The sequence below is a fragment of the Rana temporaria genome, chromosome 6 (genome assembly GCF_905171775.1).
Source record: "Rana temporaria chromosome 6, aRanTem1.1, whole genome shotgun sequence".
Classification (NCBI taxonomy): Eukaryota; Metazoa; Chordata; class Amphibia; order Anura; family Ranidae; genus Rana; species Rana temporaria.
The window spans coordinates 202357006-202383664 of NC_053494.1; the positions used below are offsets into that span (position 1 = coordinate 202357006).

Here is a 26659-nt window from a genome sequence, read left to right on the forward strand (position 1 = left end):
CCCCCTTGTGGTTAACTCTCAAAATTTGAAATGCATTTTTTGCTCTGAAAATGACAATGGTCCCAAAAATGTGTCAAAATTGTCCCAAGTGTCCGCCATAATGTCGCAGTCACAAAAAAAATTGCTGATCGCCGCCATTAGTAGTAAAAAAAAAAAAAAATTATAAAAATGCAATAAAACTATCCCCTATTTTGTAAACGCTATAAATTTTGCGCAAACCAACCGATAAACACTTTAGATTTTTTTTACCAAAAATAGGTAGAAGAATACGTATCGGCCTAAACTGAGTAAAAACATTTTTTTTATATATTTTGGGGGGATATTTATTATAGCAAAAAGTAAAAAATATTGCATTTTTTTCAAAATTGTCGCTCTATTTTTGTTTATAGCGCAAAAAATAAAAACCGCAGAGGTGATCAAATGGCACCAAAAGAAAGCTCTATTTGTGGGGAAAAAAGGACGCCAATTGTGTTTGGGAGCCACGTCGCACGACCGCGCAATTGTCAGTTTAAGCGACGCAGTGCCGAATCGCAAAACCTGGCGGGGTCCTTTAGCTGCATTTTGGTCCAGGTCTTAAGTGGTTAAAAAAAAAAAACCTTTAGTGATCTCAAACTATTTTATATAAATCAATTTGTACAGAGTGGTTGTTAGGTTTTTAAAAGTAAATTGTTGGATTGGTTAAAAAAAAAAAAAAAAAAACCTTTTCAACTGGAAAACTTTTGGTTTTTGGAAAAGATATCATTGGAGGTCCTTGCCTACTTTTATACATACAAAGACGGGTCAGGCCAGAGCACTTTCTGGAAGGGAGTTCTAACTGGGAGGATCGGTCTTTACTATAATAAAATAAATCAGTTCCAACGTTATAATAAGAAACATTGCACTCTCTCCACATCTCTCTCTCATCTCTCTGTAGATGAAAAGCTCCCCGCAGTGAAGGACATTGCTGGGGATGCCTGAAATTTCTCCTCAAACTCTAAATCCGGCCTCTTAGTTAGGCTTTGCGAAGCAACATTTCTACAGAAATAAAGTACAGATATATAATTGCTGGTTTGCCACGAATGACTTAAAGTGGATCCACCATCTGATAGTTTGTCATTGTTAGTTCCATGCATGCTAAATATTGGGGAAATGTAGCACTTTCAGAGATTTATTACCTCCCACTGAGATCACAATACTTCCCCTGGCAATGCACTCATCTGCCTTTCTCTCCAGAAAGATGGCGCCATCTTTGTTCAGCCATCAACCAGGGGGGGTCACCAGCTACTTCCAGGACTAATGCTGGCTATACACTCTACGGAAAAGCGTCCGAACAAACTTTCGGCCGTGAGCGCAAATGATAGTGCCATCATGTAATGACCAATAAATCGTTCAGTGGACATAAATAAAAAAAAAAAATTGGTTCGTTTTTTTACATATACCTAGTGCAGAAAGTTCGGACGGGAAACCCATTAACCTTCCAATTTATCGTTCATTGCTGAACGAACGATAAATCGGCAGGTTAATGCGTTTCCCGTCCGAACTTTCTGCACTAGGTATATGTAAAAAAAACGAACTAATTTCCAAATGTGTCCTTCGTTTTATCGGCCCAAAAACATCCTAACGATTATCGATTTTGTGCCCATTAACTGTTCGAAAAACGAACAAACTGTCTGAACGACTGAATTTCGGCCGATTTTTCATATAGTGTATGGCCAGCATAAGATGCCAGCTCACAGCTGACACAATCATGTAAAACCTTGTACTTGTGTTAAGCCCCGGCTATAGCCACTCACCTTGTGATTTGCTAGTTACAGTCGAGCAGTTTCATCTGAAAATGCTTCCTTCCCACCTGCAACTGACTGATGATGTCATCTCACAGTGAGCAAAGCAACCTCACTTGAATCGGCAGATTTGTTTATTAATCAAAGTTGGGGAAAAAATATGTGTGTGTGTGTGTGTATGTGTATATATATATATATATATATATATATATATATATATATATATATATATATATATATATATATATATATATATATATACACACACACACACACACACATACATACACATACACACACATACACACACACACACATTGTATTTATCCGCGTATAACACAAACCTTAATTTTAAGAGGGAAGTATCAGGGACATTTTTTTATTTTAAATAAAGAATTTTGAAGCAAAATAAGGGTCAGTGCCCTTTTGTAGCCTCACCATTGCCCATCATTGCAGCATGATCAGTGCCCATCATTGCAGCCTGATCAGTGCCCATCATTGCAGCCTGATCAGTGCCCATCTGCAGTCTTGCCCATCATCGCAGCATGATCAGTGGCCATCTGCAGTATTGCCCATCATTGCAGTCTGATCAGTGGCCATCTGCAGCCTTGCCCATCAATTGCAGCCTGATCAGTGCCCATCTGCAGTCTTGCCCATCATCGCAGCATGATCAGTGCCCATCTGCAGTCTTGCCCATCATTGCAGCCTGATGATCAGTGCACATGCAGCCTTGCCCATCAATTGCAGCCTGATCAGGGCCCATCTGCAGCCTTGCCCATCATTGCAGCCTGATCAGTGCCCATCTGCAGCCTTGTCCATCATTGCAGCCTTGCCCATCACTGCAGAATGATCAGTGGCCATCTGCAGTCTTGCCCCTCTTTGCAGCCTGATCAGTGCCCATCTGCAGCCTTGTTATTGCCCAAATAGAAAAAGAGACAGATCTCCTGTGTACTCAGCTCCGCTTACAGTCACGCCCAGTCCCGCCTCCCAGCATTGATGTCCCGCCATTTGACCGGTGTTATGTCAATCATAGGAGTCGGGGCCAATCACACGCCTCCCTTATGGTATGGCATGATGTACAAGTATCTGCCTGTATTTCTCAGTATTGAAGACACCATTGATCCTGACCAAATCGCCAACTCCAATTACAGAAATGCAGATTGAAACTTGTAAGGAGCCTCCACCACATTTCACAGTTGCCGGCAGACGCTATTATTTTACCACTCTCCAGCCCTTCGGCCAACAAACTGCCTCCTGCTACAGTCACATTTTTTACATTTGACTCCTCAGTCTAGATGATCTGCTGATATTTTTTCAGCACCCGGTTCCTGTATTTTTGCATTGGACATGGAAACCAGAATAAGCGACCTTCAAAGATTTAAGCAACTACTTTGTATCTGGTTTCTTCTCCCACCTCTTACAAAACTGCATCGTAAAAATTGTTTTTGACACATTAAGGGCAGCACTTTTGTCTTTGTCGCCTGGTCGGGAATGTTATTTTACCCCACTGATGGGGTAAAAGCGCACCACTGGTTTGCGTGCCCACACAGATGTGCCGCAGGGCTTCAGAACCCACCAAAGACTTGTGGCATGCCTGTACGCAGACAGGAATTTTCTCTCGTATGGCTAAAGATGACAAAGGTACGAGGTCCTGGATCTCAGGCCCGTGACATCACCGCGGGGCTCCCTCCTCCTCCACCGGCCGCCTGGCCAATAGGAGAGAGGATCAGGGCCTCGCACATGCACAGTAGGGTTCTCGGCGTGAAGCCGAAAGGCTACACTGCCGGGTTCCCTTACCCGCAATGGCGGCGGCAGCACCCAACAGCTGATGGAAACAACAGCTGCGGTGCCGACATCGAGGGACTCCAGGATAGGTAAGTATCCTATTATTAAAAGCCAGCAGTATGTGTAGCTGCTGGCTTTTAATTTTTTTTGGGGGCCGGAACACCGCTTTAAAAGAACATACTTGAATTGGTTATTAAAAATAAATGAAAATAGAAATATTCTGTGACATTTGCAATAACAGTAATACAGGTCTGCCGCAATTTCATATACTGTAATGCCTTCTAACTACTTGAGCTTGCCACAGACATTTTCTATTCCCAGATCCTGCAAATTCAAGGTTTCACCCAACACCTTTGATTTTGTAATCTATGACCTTGTTATGTATAATGTGAAAATCCTGCCATTAATTTGACAATTCCAAATAAGCAGAGATGTCAAATAAGGATTAGGCAAAAAAACGGAGACAGCAGAAGCTCGAGCTGACCGGCCCCATCGTTTCATGTCAAAACTGATGGCTTGTCTACAAGCTGGTGATCACCTCGTGTTCAGCAGGCCGTCAGTTGAAAATACATTTCCCATCCTACCAGCTACATAAAATAAGGTGCGCTGCATACCAAAGCAAATCGTCAGAAACCTTTCAAGCCCACGATAACGGGAAAGAAAAGGATGAATGAATCAATGCCAGATGACAAGGAGAGAAAAACGACCTTCGCAAGCTAAGGCGGTGTCATTGTCTGACAAACTATAGGGTGACATAAAAGGATGGGGGAGCCAAAAGATCAAGAGTAATTCCATTCTTACAATAGTGTGATTTCCTTGGATGCGCTAACGAACAAAGGCTGAGTTGCAGAGTACTGAATTACTGGAAGCTGCACTATTCTAACCTAATAGCAAAAAAAACAAAGCAAAAATAGAATGCAAAAGTTATATGAAAAGTTATAACCGTCTCCCATTCACTTAAGAGCACTCATTACTGCAACGACACAATGTACACAGCAAAACCATAAAAAATTCTGGTAGTAACCAATTGGGCTCTCAGCAATCTTGCATCTCATTAGGTCTCCAGGCATAGTTTTCATTCTATTATCAAATTTCCTTTCTTCCTCTCTTAGTCCTAAACTTAATAAACAGAATATTACACAGCAGAAACATCTTTTTGATAGAAATATTCAATCACATGCAGCAGTTTAGATATATATTTATCTGTTTATCCTTCATTTAGCTTTACTAAGTTGGAGTGTCAAAGAGCCAAAGGTCACCTTGAAGGGCATGAAAAACCCAATTGCTTAAAGTGGAGGTTCACCCTAAAAACTTTTTTTTTACATTAAAAAGAACAATCTTAAGGACATTACATTTCGGCAGTTTTTTTTTTTTTTTTTGCTCTGTACTTACCTTTTATATACGGATTTTGTCCAGGGCTTCCACGTTCTGACGACTCCGGGACTGGGCGTTCCTATCCCTGCTTCAGGCTTCCGATGCTTGCGGGACTGGGCGTTCCTATCCGTTCGTTGGATGATTGACGGCTTGTGAAACAGGTGACCTGTCAAACAACGCACGTCACCAGATTTCTGGAAATACCCGAGCTAAGAGTCGGCACTATACGGCGCCTGTGCCCGCCGTGTAGAGCTTACTGCGCAGGCGCCGTATAGTGCCGACTCGCAGCTCGGCTGTTTCCCGACGTCAGGTGACACGCGTTGTGCGACAGGTCACCTGTTTCACAAGACGTCAATCATCGAACGGAAGGATAGGAACGCCCAGTCATGCAGTCATCGGAACCCGGAAGCCCTGGACAACATAAGGATATAAAAGGTATGTACCAAGAAAAAAAAAATGCCGAAATGTAATGTCCTTAACATGCTGGATCTGATAGATACAATTAAATTTTTTTTTTTTTTTTGGGTGAACCCCCGCTTTAAATCTTATATCAGCTTTACAATGACTTTAATATTTTTGAAGCTGTAGCTCTCATTTAAAGAACACCTAGTGACTCTGCTATGTATATGAAACCCTTTTATATACTCGAGTATAAGCCAAGTTTTTCAGCAAATTTTTTTGTGCTGAAAATGCACCCTCGGCTTATACTCGAGTCACCTTTTTGCGCCTGATCTCCTGGACTTTGGAAACCCGGTACCAAACCAAACTTGGCACACATGTAGCCCCACTCTTCCTCTACAAGTGTGCAAAGTTTGTTGTCCAGGGGACCTACGGTCGGGGAGCTCAGTTTTTTCAGCCGGGCACCCCTTCCATAGACTCCCATGTTAAACGTCAGTCTAGTCATGGACACAGTGAGCCATGGGCACAGGGAGGCATGCAGATGGACACCCTAGGCTTATACTCAAGTCAATACTATTTCCCATTTTGTGTGGTAAAATTAGGTGCCTCAGCTTATACTCGAGTATATACGGTAAGTTTGTATAAAGTAACTTGAATACATAAAAGTAAAAATGACATAAGTATATACATACAGTATCATTTTATATTTACTTATGCATGAAACTTATACAATTTTTTACCAGGTCTACTAGATCTAGTTCATTTTTGTTTTCAGTTACTCTCCTGAAGAAGCAGCGTTCATCCGGGAAACGCGTCAAGAGTTGCAGATACCTAGTCCACCACCTAGTCAACAATATGTTTGTAATTTTTAAAATCCAAAATCAAGTATGCCAATCTATGCAACTTAGATGTTGTCCCTTTTAGTAAATCGTCATCGGCCAATTATTATGCAAATTAGGTCGATTAATAACACATCGGCGTGGCCGCTACACTACACCCAACCCGCGATCGTTCCGGCCCACGGGGATAAGTGTCCTGAAACTCCTGACTGTCCTCTGTGTTTTATAATAAAACAAATCAGCAATACAGCTCTGACCTCATAAGAGCTTCACTTGGCGCTCAGGAGACTAGTCACTCGCCGCCTCTCTCCTCCTCCCAACTGATGTCATTCTCGGCTCCGCCCACTACACTTGTCGGATGAGGACAGCCACCTATATGTAGTGTAAGCCCCCCCCTCCACAGTCACCTCTCTGTACCACCCTCCTCCACAGCCACCTCTTTGTACCACCCTCCTCCACAGCCACCTCTCTGTACCACCCTCCTCCACAGTCGACAGTACGATGGGTTCTTTTTTGTTTGGTCATGCTCCAGGCTACCTGTTGATTGCAGGTGGTCTCTTTTTGGTGCCCAATCGCTTTCCTACTCACTGAGTGACATCGGAAGCGTGGAGAAGCCCTAAAATCTGGAGAGGCGCTCAGGCTGGGTTTTAAACCACAGGAGCACAACAACGTCCTGTAATAAAGGGTCTACAGGAGCTGGTAGTTTCTACAGCTGGTGGTGGATTCACTGCCGTTTTTGGTGATGGATGGTGGACCCTGCCATTAAGGAGATTGACCTATTATCACATTTCTTGTGGACATATTTGCACAGGATACATATGGATACACCTATGAACTTCACATTTAATGTTTAGCATGATTCTTACTTACTTTTTATTTACCAGCTGTAATCTCAGTAGTTAGAAAGCAATCCTGCCCCTTGTCAGTGCAAATTAATATTAGCTGATTCAGTCTCAACTGAATGCCTATAAAATGGTGTCTCATTACCAAAGGTGTCACACGAGAAACATCTCATGATGGGTAAAAGCAAAGAGCTCTCTCAAGACTTTTGTAGCCTTATTGTTGCAAAACATACTGATGGCATTGGTTACAGAAGGATTTCTCAAACTTTTGAATGTTCCAGTGAGCACGGTCGGTGCCATAATCCGAAAGTGGAAAGAACATATTTACCATAAATCAGACACAACCAGGTGCCCCTCACAAGATTTCTGACAGACGAATGAAAATAATTATCAGAAGAGTTGTCCAAGAGCCAAGAACCACTTGTTAAGAGCTTCAGAAATACCTTTTTCAAAAAAAACAATAAGTAATGCACTCAACTGCCATTAGAAAGAAAAAAAAGTTGCGCTAAACCTTATATACAACTATGATATGAACAAATATAAAACAAACGTGAATTATAGTGATCAACTAAAACATAACAATCATCATGTGAAAATAAACCATGTGAGATACTACATAAAGCCTTCAGCAAGAGTCCAAGTATAAAAATTATTAAACGTTGGATCACATCTGTGACCACAATGAAAAGATAAAGTAGGATGCTCCTTCACCAGTGAAGAAAAAAAGTCCTCAAAATGTGTAATCGGATGAATCACCAATACAGAGTGACAACCAATCAGCTGAAATCCTCCACCGACTAAGCATGTAAATCTGCTTACCAGATCCCGGCGGTCCCTTGATTATAGGGGACCCCAGGTAGTATGAAGGTATAAGGGATTACAAAGCCAAACGCTGGATGGAAGCAGCCTAATAGGAGTCATCACCTTGTTTTATTAGCGCAGTTCCCCCCCCCCTTATTCACACTCAACCGCCATTGCCTATGTATGCACGCTCATCACGCAAGACGCCGTTGCTGAAGAGAAAGCATGTTGAAGATTATTTAAAAGAGATTTGGATTTTTTTTTTAAGAATCATACTTTCCTAGGTGGATGCAGCATCAGTCTGATGCTGCATCTGTCCCCTGGCGCTTCTACCCTGAGAACCGTGCGATCAAAGACTGCCGATTGCTTAGTTTTCAGAGCTCCGTGAGCAGAGAGCTATAGACTGGATGAATAGAAAAATGTACCAGAACACATTTTTGGGGCCATTGTCATTTTTACAGCGATCAGTGCTATAAAAATGCACTGATTACTGTGAAAATTACACTGGCAGTGAAGGGGTTAACCACTTGGTGGCGCTGTAGGGGTTAAGTGTGCCCTAGTGAGTAATTCTTACTGTTGGGGGGGATGGGCTGTGTATGACAAGACAGTGATCGCCGCTTTCGTTTACAGGATTAGGGTCATTGTCACTAAGCAGAGCGGGGAGATGCTTGTTTACATCAGCATCTCCCCGTTCTTCCTCACCGTGACACGATCGCGTGTATCCCTGCAGTCGGGCTCATGGAGCTCGTGGGGGGCGCGCGTGTCCACAATGCCGCTTCCTTAAAAGGGATGTATATATACGTCCTTGTGTCCAGGAGTGCCATTCTGTTGACGTATAAGTGCGTGTGTCGGTCGGCAAGTGGTTAAAGCGGATCTCCACCAGGAAACACTGTTGTCCTATCGACCCCTCCTCCCCTTGATTAGGGCAGTTACATATCCCACGAGGCATAGCGCTTCATTCATAAAGGAGGGGGTGTGGCCTAGTGCTGCATCATCAGGTGGTGTGCTAACTAAATCAGGAATTCAGCAGGCTTCTTGATGTCGTAATAAGCAATATTGTGGCGCGGGACCAAGGGGTGGCAGAGAACCAGAGGATCTCAGCGGGACAGTGCTGGATCCTCTGAGCGGGTGAGTAATGGAGAAGCAACAGACCATATGGTAAGCGAGGGGGTGGGGGGAGGCGAGCGAAGAACCACTGAGGCCGTCCTGTGAGTGCAAGGTGTCACGGAAGGGCCCCTTAATAGGGCATTACCACAGCACCATGCACGCACATTCAGCGCAGAAAGCGACACCAACATTATCAAACCACCACAACCCTCTGCATCGTTAAGGACCACCCAGTGTTGGAAGAAGATCCAGTGAGAAGGAGGGTACTGCATATCCATTGATTGGCCTTTAATGTATATCATTTTATGTTCTTTTGATCTTGCCTCTTTGCTTGTTACTATACTCTAAATGCCCATGGGGCAGCCATATTTGTTAAGCACATATGTGTATTCTGCTTCCTGCTTCACTGTGCTACGACTGTAGCAAAGACATTTTTCTATCTCCAAAGGGTCAGGAGTAACCTAACTAAAAACAATATACTCCATAATAACGTTTTTGTAAGTGTAGTGCCCTGCTCCTGATGACCAGGCACTATGTTCAAATTTAGTGGGTGTCTGAGCTGATAATTAGCTCAGACTTTGTTAATTAAGGCTAAATCAGCCTCTGTTCTGGCTTTGGTTGTGCTTGGAGGTATTTCCCTTTGTTTGCCTATAGGTGGTGTTACCACCACAGGCCAATGTTGGAACTCAAGCAGGTCAGGGTGTATTGGGTGTCTCTCTCCGGGAACAGCCCAGTGGGAGTGGTCTCCCCGCTGGGCATGCTGGGAAAGGATACTTAAGGGGCAGACTCCATTTTTTGGGGTCCCTTTTCCGCCTCGTGTCCCTCCTGGCGCGAGGTATGTGCTGCATGATTTCTGGCCTCTGGGCCATGTTGGCCTGAGGCTGCGTTCCTGCCAGATAGGCCCAGTTGTCCTGACTGGGGCCTACGCTTTGAAGGTGATCCTGTGCTGTCTGTCCTGCGGGAAGAAGTCACTCATAGGAGGAAACCAGGGGAGGACCTGTCTAGGAAAGGACCATGCAGAAGGCTGGTACTTTGGGAGAGGCCTGGTAACCTTATTGGAGAATGCACCGTATTCTACGAAACCTTACAGTGTGCCGGGTTGGCTTAAAGGCTCTAAGACTGTAAGGCTGGATATCCGGATACCAAATCCTGTGGCAGAGGATTCCAAAATCGTTCATTTATGCTTGCAACCAGTTTGTGGCAGAGACCGATACTATTTTTGTTCGTGCATCATCCCGGCTGCTAGGCCAGGCGAGAGGGGCCTATCCGGGAGAGAAATACCCATTCGAGAGGAAGTGGTGTGTGACCTTTTTGGAACTTAGAAGTTTTCCCCAGTGATCTGTACTATGCGCCTGAACCTTCCCCTGCTCCTCCTTCCTTTCTACTTTCTTGCAAGTTATGAGAAAAATAAAACCTAACAGCTGAAGGTTTTACAACTTGTGTGGACATTGGAGTTCTTTACAGACTTTCTTCCCCTAGACAACAAATGTTAAGGTAAAATGCAAGGCGCATATCTAATCCAGCAGCTCCTACATGGGTAGTGCTACATAAGCCACACACAAAACTCCAGGACACCCGCGTTAAGAAGTCAATATGAAAGCTAGAAAACCACATCCATCCTGGAATGATTAAACATAAGTTCTTACATGCGTAAAAAGTATCTGATCTTTTAGGTCATCCAGTTCTTCATTCGGAGTCCACGACTTGGCAAAACTTAAGAAGCCCCACTTTTCCTGGTCATCCTCTTCAGCGTTCATTTTATCCTTCTTCCCATTTAGCGTGCTGCCTGTAACTTTTGCCTGAAGAAGTAAAAAAACATTTATGAAAAGGGATGAAAAAAACTATACGTGGCATCAAAAGATACTCCTCACCAAAGTCAACAAATCAATAGGTTTGGAATGTACTAGTACAGCCTGGTTCCTTTCTTGGCTTATTCTAGGTCTAAAAAAAACAATGGAATAATCTCTGCATCTAGACTCCCCCTCTATTGTGCCCGACACACCTTTGATGAGGAGGCCTTAATCTTACTGCATGTGGCCAGAGGTGTAGGGGTGCAACTCGCAAAACAAGACGCTCGTGAACTGCTACTTGCTATACGAGGTATTACTGTATACATCTATAAACAGGATAATAAATCATGTTGACATTTAAAACTGACTGTGTGTGTGTATGTATATACATGTATAAATATATATATATATATATATATATATATATATATATATATACACACACATATACATACACATATACATACACATATACACACACATACATATATATATATATATATATATACACACACACACACACACACACACATACGTACGTACACACACCATCATGTCCAAAAATATTGGCACCCCTGCATATGTCAGATTATGCACCACTTCCCACAGAAAACTATTGAAATTGCAAATTTTGGGGGATTCTCATGTTTTTTTTCTTTTGTTTGTACTGGTATGACACGCCAACAAAAAGGTAAATCTGACACTTAACCACTTAAGGACCGGACCAATATGCTGCTAAATGACCCAAGGGGTTTTTACAATTCAGCACTGCGTCGCTTTAACAGACAATTGCGCGGTCGTGCGACGTGGCTCCCAAACAAAATTGGCGTCCTTTTTTCCCCACAAATAGAGCTTTCTTTTGGTGGTATTTGATCACCTCTGCGGTTTTTATTTTTTGCGCTATAAACAAAAATAGAACGACAATTTTGAAAAAAATGCAATATTTTTTACTTTTTGCTAGAATAAATATCCCCCAAAAACATATAATTTTTTTTTCCTCAGTTTAGGCCGATACGTATTCTTCGACCTATTATTGATAAAAAAGAAATCGCAATAAGCGTTTATAGATTGGTTTGCGCAAAATTTATAGCGTTTACAAAATAGGGGATAGTTTTATTGCATTTTTATTAAAAACATTTTTTTACTACTAATGGATGGGATCAGCAATTTTTTTCGTGACCGCGACATTATGGCGGACACATCGGACAATTTTGACACATTTTTAGGACAATTGTCATTTTCACAGCAAAAAAATTCTATAAAAATGCATTGTTTACTGTGAAAATGACAATTGCAGTTTGGGAGTTAACCACTAGGGGGCGCTGAAGGGGTTAAGTGTAACCTCATATGTGTTTCTAACTGTAGGGGGGCGGGGCTGGATGTGTGACATCATTGATCGTGTTTCTCTATATCAGGAAACACAGGATCAATGACAGCGCCACGGTGAAGAACGGGGAAGCTGTGTTTACACACGGCTCTCCTCGTTCTTCAGCTCCGGGGACCAATGGCGGGACTCCAGCGGCGATCGGGTCCGCGGGTCCCGCGGCCCTTCGGTTGCGCGCCCGCGACCCGCGGCTGGGCACTTAAAGAGGACATACAGGTATGCGCTTGTGCCCAGCCGTGCCATTCTGCCAACGTATATGTGCAGGAGGCGGTCCTTAAGTGGTTAAACTGACCTGGTTTGCAGACCGAAGTTCATCCCTTTGATCTAGAACAACTAAATGTTACAATATTTATAGTTATCTCTGAGAAATGTTGATAAACATTTGTCTGCTTTTTTTTATTTATTTTTTTGACAGCTCTGAGCAGAAAACGACTCTACATTTGTTACATAAAATCATGGAAATGCCGGATAAAGATTGTGAGGGGGGGTTGAATCGAGATCATGTTGTTTTTTTTTGGTTTTTTTTTTAACGATTAATCGTGCAGCTCTACCATACAGAAGCAAAAAAGAAAAAAATATATATACAGCAGTTCCCTAAAAAAAAAATTAAAATCGTGCTCCTGCTGCTGACTGTACAACAGTGGAAAATGAGTACCTGTTGCTATTGCAAAGAGCTGCATGGAGCCAGAGCTCTCAACACTGCTCTGCGTCTTGATGCATCACGGAATTATTAAACACGGCCAATCCAAGACTGAATTTTGTATTTACGATGTTAACTGACAGGCTCGGAGGAGAAATGTTACTTGGTCTAATTAGTGATATGTTACTTGGTCTAATTAGCATAGACCAAGCATTCATTTGTTGGAGACAAAGTGGAACCAGTTCCTGGAGCGCTGGTGTTATATAATAACGGGTGTCATCATGTCAACCTCTAAAATAAAACACACAACCACCTTGACACCTACTACTACATTTTTATATATATATATATATATATATATATATATATATATATATATATATATATATATATATATATATATATATTTTTTTTTTTCAAAGTGTAAGAATGTGATTGTGGTACAGTGGGCTCTTCTATTCGCCAGTCAACCCCCCACCCTTCCCATTGTCTCCTCTACATTGAATGACAGAGCCACCAAATTAATTGAAGCAGCGAGAAGATCCGGAGTGGGTGTAAGGCTATGAAAAGATGACATCTTGTGTGTGACTCAGTCTTCATTAAAACTCAGGGCTTTTTTCAGCCTTTTTTTTTTTTTTTTTTTTTTTTTTTTTAATATCAGTCAATCTACTGGGAGGAAAGACGATGAAGATTTTTATTTTTTATTTTGACCTTGAAAAATAAGAAGGAAAAAAACATAAAAAAAAGGGTTTTTATGCAACGTAAAAGCTAAAGGAACACAACACAGAGCGTGTTTTTGTTAATATTTAATAACCGCGCTTCAAATTGGATCCCCTTTGTTAGGGGAGGGGGGGGGGGGGACTGATCCAATTCATGTCCTGGAGGTAAAATGAGCATCTTTCTACATTTTATAAGCCGATGTGCTGCATAACAACCTCTTTTCCTTCGCAGTTTTTTGTACACATTTGTAAGATATAGCTGCGGCATGGAAAGGTTAGTCTGTAGAGCAATGTGTACAGCAAGCATTCACAAAGACTTCATAAAGCTTCATGCGGCTTGATTCCTTGTAGTCCAAGTGCAGGTACTATCGTTTCTATAGGGGGTTAATTAATGTGGTTGTAAACCCTTACAACAAACTTTCACCTACAGGTAAGCCTAGATTAAGACTTACCTGTAGGTGCTGTAATTATCTCCTAAACCTACACGGTTTAGGAGATAATTACAATTCCCCTGTACGAGGATTTCTTCTGCACATGCACACCGTAGAAGGCTCACGCCGTGCCGTTCTGGGTAAAGGTCATGCCATTAATGGTGGCTCCCGCTCGCATGCGATGGAGTGACGTCACGTGGCTCCGGCCAGTCACAGAGCCAGAGTCCACGACCCCGGAAGGAAGATTGACGCTTCGAGCCGCCAAGGAAAAATCGGGGACATTGCAGGCTTCAGGGTTTACTTCCTCTTTAATTAATTTAATTCATATTAACATAGCGCTTTTCTCCTTGGGAACTCAAAGCACTTTATACGTTGATGTATATAGTAAAGCAGCAGCCATCTTGGCCTCACTCAGTCTGGCTCCTGATGACGTCCCGTATTTGACGAAATGATTAGGGGCGGGGACTTCCAGTTTTACTCCACTTCCGCCTAGTGGAACGCACGCAGGCTCCTATGTGGAACAGAGCAGCATCGCTCCTAGTACCAGTATTGTTAGATGATTCTGGGTGTTCGTTCGGGCACTACTATGTAAGCGTGATTCTTTTGCTTATTTGTGGTTTTATTAAACAGCGATATGCTAGGACAGGGGTCTCCATACTTTTCAAGCAAAGGGCCAGTTTACGGTCTTTGAGACTTCAGGGGGGCCGGATTCTGACCAATGGGGGTAGAAAATTCCCCAGGGCCAAGCATCAGTGAGAATAAACATGGCCCAAGTGTTGGTGGGCAGTAGGAGGAGGAATAGTGCTTCATCATTGCTATTAAAAATAGAGCCCCATTGTTGGTGTCATTGGGAGAAATAGTGCCTCATATTGTTGGGAGCAAAACTGCCAAGGGCCGGGTAAAGGCTAGCAAAGGGCCACATCCGGCCCTCGGGCCGCAGTTTGGAGACCCCTGCGCTAGGAGATATAGATCTCCTCCTATTTGAGCATTGAGTATATGTGAGCAGTGATCAATGGGATATCGCCATACACAGCAGGGCTGTGATAGAGCACATATTGACCTACTTCAGTGTAAACTTAGGAGGACAACATCTTTTGTCGAGTTCGTCCCAGAAGGGGACGGGAGTGACGAAGCACAGATTGGAACGAATCACTAGTCACTTGTATTTAAGAGGAAAAGGGACAAATATGTTGCACTAAATAAATAAAAAAACACAAAAACTCAAAAAAAAAAAATCCTTGTTAAAGTGAAAAAACATTTAGTACTCCACAGAGTCTGGAGGTCACAACCTGCATGGTAAGTTATTCAGCGTGGACAAGCTACCTTGCCTTTTTATTACATGAAAACTACAATGTGAAAAAAGGAATCAAATTCTGCCAGTGTGTCTCTGCAAGACCTCAATGGTGGCTACATCAAGGCTCTTGTGACCTTCCATAATTAGAGGGTCCACACACTCTGGGGTAAGAGTACATCTTAACCTTTGTTGTCAATGGCATGTCACTTGGTGGAGGATTGTCTACTGGATCTATATTACGCACCCCGAGATGTATTTATCGTTTGTTTCATCCATCCTTTGCTATTCATAAGCCATTGTGGTTCTGGACTATAGAGACTTAAATGTTATTTCACTTTTTTACCAAGAATTTTTTTTTTTCGTTATTTTATTTATTTAGCGCGCATATTTGTCCCTTTTCTACTATTTTGTTGTGTTTTTAATCACACAATTGTTATGTTGCAGCTTTTTCATATGTTTCGAGCACTTATACACAAGCACAGTATTTTGTTGATGAAATATTGACTTGTATTTAAGACTGGTCCCAAAAATGTGTCAAAGTGTCTGATGTGTCCGCCATGTCGCAGTTCCGATAGAAATCACAGATCGCCGCCATTACTAGTAAAAAAATTAATACTAAAAACGCCATAATTCTATCCCCTATTTTGTAGACGCTATAACTCTTGCGCAAACCAATCATTATAAACTTACTGCGATTTTTTTTTTTACCAAAAAAAGTAGAAGAATACATATCAGCCGCGATCATTAGCGACGCAGTGCCAAATTGTAAAAAGTGCTCTGGTCAGGAAGGGGGTAAAATCTTCCGGGGTTGAAGCAGTTAATATTACAGGACAGTGCACATAAGTTACAGGGACACTATGGGCCAGATCCATGAAAGAATTACGCCGGCGTATCTCTTGACATGCCGCGTAATTTCAAATTTTGCGCGTCGTATCTTTGTTTTGTATCTACAAAACAAGATCCGACGGCATCTCGGATCGATCCGACAGGCGTACGTCTTAGTACGCCGTCGGATCTTAGGTGCAATTTATCGGCGGCCGCTAGGTGGCGTTTCCGTTCAATTCCGCGTCGAGTATGCAAATTAGCTTGTTACGGCGATCCACGAATGTACGTCCGTAGGGGCATTTTTTTACGTCGTTTACGGTCGGATTTTTCCGGCGTATAGTTACCCCTGCTATTATGAGGCGTACTCAATGTTAAGTATGGCCGTCGTTCCCACCTCGCATTTTGAATTTTTTACGTTGTTCGCGAATAGGGATTTGCGTAGAATGACGTCACCGTCTTAGAACATTGGCTTGTTCCAGTTTCATTTCGAGCATGCGCACTGGGATACCCCCACGGACGGCGCATGAGCCGTTCAAAAAAAAAAAAGTTGTTTACGTCGAGTCACAACGTATTTACATAAAACACGCCCCCATTACATCCTTTTGAATTCCGCGCCCCTACACCGCCAAAGATACACTACGCCGCTGTAACTTACGGCGCAAATTCTTTGAGGATTTGAAAAAAGTTACGGTGGCGTAGTGTATCTTAGATACGCTACGCCCGGCGGATATATGCGCCACGCTACATGGATCTGGCCCTATGTGATTATGTCTGGCAGTATCAACACGTTTTTCTTTACGGTCAAAAATTTACAGTATTTAATCTAAAAAAGAAAACTAAAGAAACCACCACAATGAAAGGCTAGTAAGCTACAATATTTAAAATGTTTTCTCTTCAGTTTAGAAACACTTTATTTTCTTTGCGACAACTCATTTTTAGTAGTTTAACCTTGCTTAAAAAGGTTGTAAAGGTACAATTTTTTTTTCCTAAATGGCTTCCTTTACCTTAGTGCAGTTCTCCTTCACTTACCTCATCCTTCCATTTTGCTTTTAAATGTCCTCATTTCTTCTGAGAAATCCTCACTTCCTGTTCTTCTGTCTGTAACTCCACACAGTAATGCAAGGCTTTCTCCCTGGTGTTGAGTGACGTGCTCGCCCCCTCCCTTGGACTAAAGGAGAGTCAGGACGCTCTCTACGTTGCAGATAGAGAAAGGAGCTATGTGTTAGTGGGCGTCCTGACTCTCCTGTAGTCCAAGGGAGTGGGCGAGCACGACACTCCACACCAGGGAGAAAGCCTCGCATTACTGTGTGGAGTTACAGACAGAAGAACAGGAAGTGAGGATTTCTCAGAAGAAATAAGGACATTTAAAAGCAAAATGGAAGGATGAGGTAAGTGAAGGAGGACTGCACTAAGGTAAAGGAAGCTATTTAGGAAAAAAACATTGTACCTTTACAACCCCTTTAAAGCTTTCCGTTACAATTTTTAAACAGTTTTAGATTTGGTCAGTTTTGTAGAAAATCTCAGCACTGGTGAGATTACTTTGAACACTTTTGCTGACTTGCCCCTCCCCTGTCAAACTTTTGATGGTAATAAATTAAACAGACAGCTTGCAAACTTCTCCCTCTGTGCCGTTTTAGACGCTTGGTACCTTTCTGTTCAGCATCCCCCACATCAGTGTGTCCATGGTCCCTTTGGCGATCAAATAATGAATATGTACGGAGTTACTCTGTCCAATCCGGTGGGCTCGATCTTCAGCTTGGTTTATGTGGCCGGGGTCCCAGTAGAGCTCAGCAAAAACGACGTGAGTGGCAGCTGTGAACGTCAGTCCCTGAACCAAGAAAATTAAACAAACACAGTGGTCTCTAAAGGACATAATGGAATAATAATGAATTCAGAAACAACAAAACCAACAACCTAATTATGCACTGATGTTCTCATTTGCTTTGTTATACTAGACAACACGGCAACTTAAAACAGACTTTGTAAAGAAAAAAAAACAGTCTTAGGTTTCATGTACATTTAAGTCTTCTTTGACCGCCGGAAAATGCAAAACGTGGCAAAATCGCAGCGTAATTTTACCGTGTTTTGGAGCCGGTGAACCCGACAGCGTCCTGAAAGCTATTCTTCCACATTTAGGAGAGGGCAGTTGAGGGAAGTAGAACCTCTCCTAACAGCGGCAGCTCCGAAACAGTCCTAAAAGCCTATATGTACACGGATACATAGGCTTTTATAGAGTTGCGTTTAGGAGCTCAACTTAAGTTTAGCAGCTGTAGCGTACATGAAACTGAAGAGATTGGCCACCGTTTTGCTGGATAAACCTGGCTATACACTGTTTGAATTTCGGCGGATTCCTGAGGAACCAACCAACATCCGTACAGTGGGTGTACCTGCTGGTGTGACAAACGAATACCCGAAATGTCCACGGCGCAGGACTGTGGTGGTAAGTCACCCAGCCATTCACACTCAAGCGTGTTCAGACACGTTCTAACATGCACTCGCCTGGGTCACAGACCAGTTGACTTTTTACAAAGTAGTAGAAAAATTAACATGTCTGTAGGGTGCTTTTGGCAACAAATGAGTGTGAGGAGTCTGGAGCAGAAGATTACCATCAACAGATGCATAAAAATTGGCACTTTGAGTACTGCTTGGACCTTAAAGAAGGGGGGTACACCCCGAAACCTCATCCATGAAAAATTATATGTTAGTGCAAATAAAAAAAAAAGTATCACGGACACTACTCAATTTTCTCCATGAAAATTGGCAAAAGTGCAAGTGAATCTTTAGCTCTCTTACAACGGGCTTTTGGTGCACATCCCATGAAGAAATCAAGTGTTTTTGAATAACGTAGGCATTTTAAGAAGGAGCGGGAAGAAGACGCAAGTGGGCAGTCAAAAACGCAAAGAACAGATGCAAATGTGGACAGACTGCGAACCCTCCTACACTCAGATCGAAGATTGAGTGTGCGAATGATGGCAGAAGAATCGAACATTCTCACTGAGGATTTAGGAATGAGAAAGATTTCCACAAAGATAGTGGATCGAATCTTGAAAGAAGATCATAAAGAGCGTGGTCTTTAAATCTCATCCAATCTTTTGAAGAATGCCAATAGCGGAGCGTTAAAATCGCGATAAATTTGCGGTAAAACACTGCTATTTTACCGCGAATTTACAGCGATTTTAATGCTCCGCTATAGGCGTATCCAGTGTGAAAGGGGTCTAATGAAGAAACATCAGTGGCTGTCCTAGCTTCATTCAGCAAGAGCCCACAGCGTAGCACTCGCCGCATGTCACTGGAGAGCACATTGAACACATTTTATAAGTGGTCAGAAACTTGTAAATAACTCATGAAAGAATAAAGTTACGTTAAAACCAAGCACACCATTGTTTTTTTCTGTGAAAATCCCAATAAGTCTGAAGTGTCAAATGCCCCCCTTTCTATTGAAAAAACACAAGTTGGATTCAAAATGGGCAACTTCAAAATGGCCGCCATGGTCACCACCCATCTTGAAAAGTTTCCCCCCCTCACATATACTAATGTGCCACAAACAGGAAGTTAATATCACCAACCATTCCCATTTTATTAAGGTGTATCCATATAAATGGCCCACCCTGTAGATTAAACAGAGGCCAAGATGGCAGCTTCCTTGGCTTAACCGGATAGGAGGGTTTATTTCTACTTTAAGATCAGTAATTCTATATGGTTTGTCAATATGCACGCAATTACCAGAAAGCAATTTGCAAAACAAATACAGAGCATGTGTGCACTATACAAAACCACTAGCAACTTTAGCATGTTATATTAAAAACTGAACTCTGGAATCTCTTACAAGCTGTCAACTTTTAAATATTATGCCCCTATAACAGAAATTTCCCTTGTGTTGTACCGTTAGGACATGAAGTGATGAGTATCCCTCCATGGAAGACACAGACTGCAAAAAAAACATTTTTAGTAGTAGCGTGGTTAAATCTCAGACTTTTTTCTGGGAACCCACTTCTGGGACTTCTTGTTTTATTAGCAAGATATTATCGTCAATTGGTTATTTAATGTCTAATGTAAAGAATTTGACATACACCACTAATTTGCATGTCTACCCATCAGAGTTATTTAAAAATTGTTCTTATTAATTCTTCAGCTATTAACTTTTTTTTTTTTTTTAGTTCCATTCTTCTAAATACACTCAGCTCCTTGGTATACCTTTTTAATTGGAATTTGCTTCCTTTCCCCTCAAGGTAGAGAAAGAATTAGGAAATATTAAAAGAGACAGTGAAGTTGTAAGTTCTGGCAAAAAAAAAAGAGAGAGAAACACAAAAAGGGGACCTCAATAATTGCATCTCTTCCTAAATAAAGTGTAAATGAAGAAACACACAAAAGTAATACGATCTCAATGTTTTATTTAATAATAAATATAAGTTATATTTTAATTAACTCTGATGGGGTAGACATGCAAATTAGTAAAATGTTAAATTTAAAGCGGAGTTCCGGGCCACAATTTCACTTTTTATATATAAATACCCCTGTAATACACAAGCTTAATGTATTCTAGTAAAGTTAGTCTGTAAACTAAGGTCCGTTTTGTTAGGTTGTTACAGCATTTAGACACTTTATAAAATAGAAATTGACTGGGGCCATCTTAAGTGTGGGCATCATGAAGCCAGACTGTATGACTTCCTGGATTTCAGCCTTGCAGATCTCGCACATGCTCAGTGCTGCACAAGCAATGTAATAGTTTTCAGATCAGGTTTCAGCACCTGTACTGTCCAAGTCACATGATTCTTCGAGACTGGGGAGTGCACAGACTCCTGGAAAGTTACACCCACTACATTCCCAGGAGTCTGTGCGGTGAAGCTTAAGCACCTAGGTGCAGGAAGAGGGAAGATTAACTATTCTGCCTAGCAACAACACTTTGAAGGCATCTAAAAAAAAAAAAATTCTTAAAGGACTAATGACATTTTTTTAAAACTACTGATGTAATGTTATATTTATGGGTGGAACTCCACTTTAAGACGCTCAACATTCATTATTAGAAACCTCATATATAGACTAATAACAGTTTATAGGATTTTATTATTTAATAATATCAATAGGGACAAGAGAGAAAACAATACAACTCAACCAAGGTTTTAACCCTTATCTATTTTATCTGAAACTTAAAAAAAAATACAAAATTTCCCCTTTAATTTAAATTGGATAATGTGTTTTTAACATGATGAAAATGCAAATCCCTCTTTACACAGAATTAAAGCTTATAGCGCTTTAAAGAACTATGCAAATCCTAGATGGTCATGAACATCTGCCTCCATGCTTATTTAAGTGAGGAAGCAAACCTGCACTGCCAATGAGCACTAAGTAGCGAAATTATGGAAAAAAAAAAAAAAAGAATAGCAAACTATAACTAAGGGTGAAATTTAAGAAATACACATCACTACCTATTGATGATTAGAGGTTATGAAATACATTGTGCAAACACATTATCGCTGAAAACTCAGAAAGGGTAGCATCACTATTAAAAGCCATACCATGTACAGCCAAGGCTACACCTAACCTCCAGCCTCCAATATATCTAAAACCAAACAAAGATCACTAAATCTCATAGCAACCCATAAATACAAAGGCCAACATACAGAGGGGGATTTACTAAAACTGGAGCACTCAGAATCTGGTGCAGCTGTGCATTGTAGCCAGTGTCTAACTTTAGTTTGTTTAATTAAAAGGGGTTGTAAAGGTTTGTGTTTTTTCACCTTAAAGCGGGAGTTCACCCGAAAAAAAATATTTAACATTAGATTGGGCCTAATTACGGGAAGCAGAATCGGGTGTTTTGTTTAAAATCAATGCAGTACATACCGTTTTAGAGATAGATGTTCTCCGTAGCTTCCGGGTTTGGTCTTCGGGACTGGGCGTTCCTATTTGATTGACAAATAGGAACGCCCAGTCCCACAGCCCATACCCGGAAGCCACGGAGAACATCTATCTCTAAAACGGTAAGTACTGCATTGATTTTAATCAAAACACCCGATTCTGCTTCCCGTAATTAGGCCCAATCTAATATTAAAAATTAATTTTTTGGGTGAACCTCCACTTTAATGCATAGGATCCTATGCATTAAGGTGAAAAAACACCTCACTGTCATGGGCCCCCAGCCCCCCGTTTAACTTACCTGAGCCTGTTCACCTGCTGTGCCCGTCCCCTGGTGTCCCTTCCTCCATCGAGTCTGGCCGTGAATTGGATAGATTGATAGTAGTGCAGCCATTGGCTCCCGCTGCTGTCAATCACAATCAATGACATGGCTGCCGGGGGGGGGGGGGGGGATAATTGAATAAGAAGCGGTCCCAGGCTTCTTGCTTCTTAACAAACTGAAGCACAGTAATCACAGCTTACTATGCTTAAGGGATGAATGGACACAGCAGTGGTTGATACCGATTGCTCACTGTGTACAACTGGGAAAGGAAGTGGCCAGTAAGTTACATATTTACCAGCCCCTTCCGCCATCTTGAAAAACCCCAGTGTGCCAGCAGCTGCTGGAGGGAGAGGAGGGAAGCCAGCAGTGCTGCTGAGGAATGGGGCACACAGAGGGACCCAGACAGCAATTGGAAGGGCTGCATGTGCTGGAACCATTTTTCCCTGAAGTGCAGCCAGAGGGGGAAAGAATAGTAGAAGGTGACAGCTCTGCAAGGGGAGGCAGAAGACAATCAGTGTCTGCTATAGGACAGTACAGCTGGGCCTCTTACTCAACATGTTCCCTGGCCCTCTTTTCAACTGATGGGGCCCGGGTTCCCCTTTTGAAATGATGGGGCCCCTGCCCAGTACAGGGGTGCTGGCTGTACTGCCTTATCAGCAGCCCTGTGTGTACATGAGGCCTTAAAAAATAAAAGTTGATACATAAGAGTCAATTCACACTAGGGCGACACGACTTCCAGCGCGACTTTCAGAGGCGACTCCGACACGACTTGAACATGAACCACAGGGCGATTTACAACACAACTTGAAGTCGTCTCCAGGACAGGAGACTTTCCAGTGGCCAATAAAACAACAATCAGCTCTGGGAGGGGGAGGGAGGGGGGCAGGAGAGGTTTGTCTGAGAAAATGTATGTTATCTTCCTGGAAAGTCGCTTCAGTTAAGACAGTGATCCGACTTCTGAGGCGACTTCCATTGAAATCAATGGGTACAAATCGCCTACAAGTCGGATTGAAGTAGTACAGGAACCTTTTCTGAAGTCGGATCGCCTTGAGTCGTGTGTATTAACACCGCTCCCATTCACTTCCATTGTTTTTCTCTACAGCGCGACTTGGGACGACTTGAGGCGACATGAAGTCGGATCGCAAGTCGCCCCTGTGTGAACCGGCTCTTACTGCTTTTTGTTGACGCTTAACAAACTACCTTTCACCTGTGTTCATCATTTCCTGAACCTCTCTGCTTATGACCTTTCTCTTTGCAGCAACTTTCTCTCTACATGGACTTCAGTGAGCGACATTTCTCAGAGCAGGTTTCCGGATGGTGACAACAGGGAACCATGCCCATGTGTTTAAATTACCACATGTAGTTTCCACCAGAGGCCTGTGTGAAGGCATGACAATGCAGGTGCACAATTGGGAGACTGAAGCAAAGTGTTATCACCCAATAATAGGAAGTTCCTGAACAAAAGACCTTCATGACACCAATCACCTTTATCAAGAGCTCCTCACCTGCCCAGCAGCCTGGATACTCAGAATAGCCACTCTAGTGTCTGGGTCATTCTGAAACTGGTGCACAAGATGTATTCTTTCTGATGATGGAACACTGCCATCTATCCGGATATAACGAGCCTGGGGGGAAAAAATGCAAAATAGAACCCTTTGAAGAAGTTTTTTTTTTAATAGCTTAGATACAAATGGAAATGTGATAACCTTAAATAAATCATTAATTTAAGTTATTTTTTGTATATATTAAAGTGTTACTAAACCCCCAACAGTAAAATCAGTCTGTATATGCAGAATAGCATGCTTGTTATACTCACTGTGGAACTTAAGGGGTTAATCCTCAGTATTGTGTAAAAAGGCTTTTTGATCCTGTATGGACAGATCCTCCCCCTCCTGCAGGGTCTCTCTTGGCAAATCCAGATAAGACATAGAGAGGGTAGTACTGCTGCACATGCTCAGTTTGGTCTCTATTGCTGGAAAGAATATTTCCTATTTGAGCTGAGCTTTTCAGGTCACATGATATTGACATGACACATGTGGGTGTGTATACAGATCCTTAATGACAGCACAGTCCCTTCCTCCTCCATGCCCACCAACTAAAAAAGAACACAGTGGGTGGGGTGTCACATCTTGATTGATGGATGATCCACCTCCTATAACAGCATGAGGATACATGCTATAGTGGCAGATGAACTATTTTGATATTATTGGGTCTAGTAACACTTTAACCACTTAAGACCCGGACCATTATGCAGGTAAAGGACCTGGCCAGTTTATTGCGATTCGGCACTGTGTCGCTTTAACTGACAATTGCGCGGTCATTCGATATGGCTCCCAAACAAAAATGGCGTAATTTTTTTCAAACAAATAGAACTTTCTTTTGGTGGTATTTGATCATCTCTGCGTTTTTTTTTTTTTTTGCGCTATAAACAAAAATAGAGCGACAATTTTGAAAAAAAAATCAATGAGGGACCGAGAAGGAGATGGCGATGAGGGACCGAGAAGGAGATGGCGATGAGGGACCAAGAAGGAGATGGCGATGAGGGACCGAGAAGGAGATGGCGATGAGGGACCGAGAAGGAGATGGCGATGAGGGACCGAGAAGGAGATGGCGATGAGGGACCGAGAAGGAGATGGAGATGAGGGACCGAGAAGGAGATGGCGATGAGGGACCGAGAAGGAGATGGCGATGAGGGACCGAGAAGGAGATGGCGATGAGGGACCGAGAAGGAGATGGCGATGAGGGACCGAGAAGGAGATGCCGATGAGGGACCGAGAAGGAGATGAGGGACCGAGAAGGAGATGGAGATGAGGGACCGAGAAGGAGATGGAGATGAGGGACCAAGAAGGAGATGGAGATGAGGGGCCGAGAAGGAGATGGAGATGAGGGACCGAGAAGGAGATGGAGATGAGGGACCTAGAAGGAGATGGAGATGAGGGACCGAGAAGGAGATGGCGAGAAGGGACCGAGAAGGAGATGGCGAGAAGGGACCGAGAAGGAGATGGCGAGAAGGAACCGAGAAGGAGATGGCGAGAAGGGACCGAGAAGGAGATGGCGATGAAAGAGATTAAAGAGATGGCGATGAGGGACTAAGAAAGAGATGGCGATGAGGGACTAAAAAGGAGATGGAGATTAAGGGTCTAGACAGATAGAGATGAGGGTCTAGAAGGAGATTACAGTCTAGGAGGAAATAAAGATAGGGGAATAGAAGGGGATGAAGATGGGGGACTAGAAGAGGGTGACCGTGAGGGACTAGAAGGGGGTGAGGGTGAAGAACTAGATGGAGATGAGGGACTAGAACGAGATACAGATGTGAAACAAGAGGGTCACTTAAGACAAAAGTCCAACTCTGTATATTAGTAACAAAGCATTTAACTCTATATGTTATTGGGAAAGAAGAAGTGTGCTTAAAAGAGTTGCTGGAGCAGATTATGGAAGGAAATGGAAAGGATCACTTCAAGTGAGTAAATGCAAGGAAATCACACCATTTTGCTGAGCCTTGTTGGGGGGATTATCCCCTTTACTGCAACTATTGCTATTACAGCGCCATGGCTTAACACAGAGTTTGGGCTTCACCTTCCCTTTCCTCAAGTGCTCCACAGGATAATAAACAGGATAATCCCGTAACATTATTGATCCGCTGTAGTGAGGTCTTTGGATGTGATTGATGACAACGGTAGATCCTGGGTTTATTTTTTGCCATTTATGAATAGTTGAAGCTACCCACAATGTATTGTTTGTTGCATTTGGAGGTGTTATTGTTCTATTTATCTGAGGACTTAAGGTAAATTTTACAAATTTTTCATGCATACTGTGGCATGTTTTGGTTATATTTCACATAAAGATTTGTAAATAAGCGCTTTAGTGTTGATCTGTATAGCGGAGGAAAGTGGCAAGCAAGTTTTAATCTAACCTGATAACATTTTATTTATTTTTTAAGTCTTAATTGGTTTTATTTGATGGCATTTAAAAACTGAACTATAGAATTTACTATAAATGGCTGACACTTCTAGGTGGCTGTATCCCAGTATAGAGCTCCCATACCACACTGGAAAACTCCTTTGGGTCCCTCCATCTACTATTCCCCAACTGCAACCTTCTAATTGGCTAGGACCAGTGGCAGCTGGTGCTCCAAATATTATGGGGGGGGGCACAAACTGAAAAAAACACATCAATTGCAGCCACTGTGCCCATCAAACGCTGCGCCACTGTGCCCATCAAATGCCACCACTGTACCAAACGTAGCTACTGTGCCCATCAACTGCCGCCAGTGTGCCCATCAACTGCCGCCAGTGTGCATCCCCCACCCGGCACTTGCCTGTCTCGTGGGGCAGCGGGTCACGGGGGCGATGTCCTCCATGCTCCTCAATGTCTTCTCCCATCCTCTATTCCCATCCTCTGCTATGATTGGACGCCTGATAAGCCGCATCCAATCACAGCGCCTGTCAATTCAGCCAATCAGGTTACAGGTAACAGACCCGAGCACCTGATTGG

At 42.6% G+C, this 26659-nt stretch overlaps 1 protein-coding gene across 2 annotated transcripts in view; it reads right to left on the reverse strand.

The window, feature by feature from the left end:
• Positions 1–26659, reverse strand: part of ZRANB3 (zinc finger RANBP2-type containing 3) — a 382760-nt gene that overhangs the window by 102101 nt on the left and 254000 nt on the right. For both annotated transcript variants that reach the window (XM_040358099.1, XM_040358098.1), the window contains exons 10-12: positions 23671–23790; positions 17639–17818; positions 10554–10706 (exon numbers count right to left, since the gene is read on the reverse strand). In XM_040358099.1, the coding sequence (XP_040214033.1) occupies positions 10554–10706; positions 17639–17818; positions 23671–23790 (453 nt within the window). The remainder of the gene's footprint in view (positions 1–10553; positions 10707–17638; positions 17819–23670; positions 23791–26659) is intronic.